Below are 2,394 nucleotides of genomic sequence, written 5' to 3' on the forward strand. Positions count from 1 at the left end.
AGTACATTTCAGAGAGGCAATTTTTCTAGCCAGTCATGAAGAAAGTATTCTTATTTTCTTATGTTCATGTTTATTACTATAAATGAGCAGGTTCATTTTAACATTTACTCTTTATTGTGTGGTAGGAAGTACCTAGGTAATGCAAAATGTACTGTACTAAAATACCCATATTTCCAAAAAACATTATGTGGCGTAGCCCACAGTCTCTGCGGAAGCATGAAGAGTATCCTGTGCCTTCTACTTTACAATCCATTGTTGGCTACTGTTGAAAGTATGATGACAGATGATGAAGAAATGAAAAGAAAAGGAAAAAAAAGCTAAGTATGATTACACTTTTCCAAACACACACATCCATAGCTTGCAATGGAACCCCTATGGAAACAAGTCAAATGACATTTGATGTGTTAGCTATAAAATGTAGACTCTGCAATAAAAAGCCAAAGGCACATAAAAATATATTTTAACTTTAAAAATAACTTAGTTACAGTAATACCTTGCTTGTATCTTACCAACATGTAGCTGACAGTCAAAATTTTGCAATATAGATACAGTATATTATATGAGATACATAAGAACTACATGAAAATCCCCCAAACCCATTAAAGTTGCTCAAATGTGAAAACACAGGAAAAGTTTTTTAACACTGTAGAACTCGTGATGGTGAGCCCAAACAATATAATGTACAAAAGAGTCTAGAAAAGAGGCTTAGGTGCTAAATACATTTTGACTTTCTCGTGCTCAGAAAAATGTCAGAGTTCTGTCAAATTCTTAGCAGGACTCATCTAACCCTTCCGGGCCAGTGCTAATCCTGGCCAGGCGAGATTTCTTACATGCCTGCAAACAAAAAAAATGTGAGCTGAACATCAACAGTGCCTGCCGGAAACGGGCTCTGACTCATTTCCTCTTTTTTGCCAGGGCAGGATTTTTGTTGTTATTTTTTTTTCTAAGTTGTTTTTGCAAACAGTTAAAAAAATATTTTGTGGGAATAGGAATATTATTTTAGAAAATGCAACCTATGATTGAAAAAAAAAAAGACAAAAAAAACCCAAAACAGCCAGGGTAGCTCTTTTCTTCAACTGTGGTTAGTTGACATTTGTTTTTGTTTTGTTTTTTTAAATTTAATTTTATTTTCTTTTGGTACCTTTTGCCCCAAAGGAAGAGCATCCTGTTATTTATTTTTATCCATGACATTCAGCACCTCATCCAAAAGTGAGGGCCCAAGATCGAGCTGCAGTGAGAGGAGAGAACCTGTCAGGTCAGAGAGGGACTCCTCGGATTTAGTCTTTCCCTTCCTGAGCTCACATGGGGCAGGATGGTCAAACATGTCCTCGGCTGGCCAGTCGGTGTACTGTTCAGACAAGCTGGAGGAGTGGCTGTCCCTGCCCTGGCTGCACTGAGATGCTGAGCCACTGGAGCCCCACGAGGTGTCGCCCTGGTGGATGGTCCCGTTCTCCAACAGACTGCTTTTCTCCTGAGCTTTTTCCTCTATGACAGGCTCACAGCTCAGCCTGGGCAGCTTCGGTGGCCTAAAGGATTCCTGTTTGGAGTTAAATGTCACTGGTGACAATAAGGGCAACATGAGGGCTTGGGACCCTCCAATGGTCGGGAGGGAGATGGCATTTTTGAGCACTGGGGAGGGCGTTTCCGTGAACATGGAGTCTGAGGTGCTGTTGGCCCGGAAGAACTCGTTATGTGCGGGGAACTGGCCCAAGCGAGCTTTCTCCTGGTTTCCGGGCAATAGCTCATAGTTCCCTTGAAGGAAGGATATGTCTCCAAAGACGTCGTGCTGGCCCTCTTTGCCAATGTGAATGGTGTGGCGAAAGTCCCCAAGGGGTGGACTGATCATATCGGGAGACAAGATGTCCCTCAGTTTAAATTTCTTTCCTTTTTTGTTGTTGGCAGCTTTCAGATAGATTGGGGTCTTGGCTGGCATTTTGGTATTTTGGAATGTTTTACTTCACAGAAGGGGAAAAGGGCCACTTTCTTCACAGATGTTTTATGTTTCTGCAAAATCCTTTTCGACAGGAACTGTCATATCATTTTTTTCAAGTAGCTTCAAAAGTGACTCTTGAAATGAGACGAGATCTATGAGACCTTGTGCAGCTTCCTGAACAGCTGCTTACATCATTCACTTCCTTCCGCAACAAGAAGAAACCTGGGGAAGAAACCAAAACACGTTATAATCTGCTGATGTCACGGTTTGCTCTGGTCTGCTGTGTAAATCATGGCAGGCTTACTTCCCACCTAAAGGCCAACTTTGCCTTGTTTCCCTCCACTAAGCAAAATAAACTTTGATCTTAATAAAGGTTCACTAAGTTTTGCTTTAATTCCAGAGGAAACAGGAAAAAAAGGGGTGAGAACTTAAAAACACTAACCCTATGACATCAGTACTCT

General features: G+C 41.2%; 1 protein-coding gene across 1 annotated transcript; it reads right to left on the reverse strand.

Annotated features, from left to right (window-relative positions):
- Positions 1-986: 986 nt before the first annotated feature.
- On the reverse strand, positions 987-2,155 carry Cdc42ep3 (CDC42 effector protein 3). Its single transcript, XM_010611418.1, has one exon. It carries the CDS (start codon positions 1,931-1,933, stop codon positions 1,169-1,171), a length of 765 nt encoding a protein of 254 aa, XP_010609720.1. The 5' UTR covers positions 1,934-2,155; the 3' UTR covers positions 987-1,168.
- Between the last annotated feature and the right edge of the window lie 239 nt (positions 2,156-2,394).

This window comes from Fukomys damarensis, unplaced genomic scaffold (genome assembly GCF_012274545.1).
Source record: "Fukomys damarensis isolate Sample0158 unplaced genomic scaffold, DMR_v1.0_HiC HiC_scaffold_2, whole genome shotgun sequence".
NCBI classification, from domain to species: domain Eukaryota; kingdom Metazoa; phylum Chordata; class Mammalia; order Rodentia; family Bathyergidae; genus Fukomys; species Fukomys damarensis.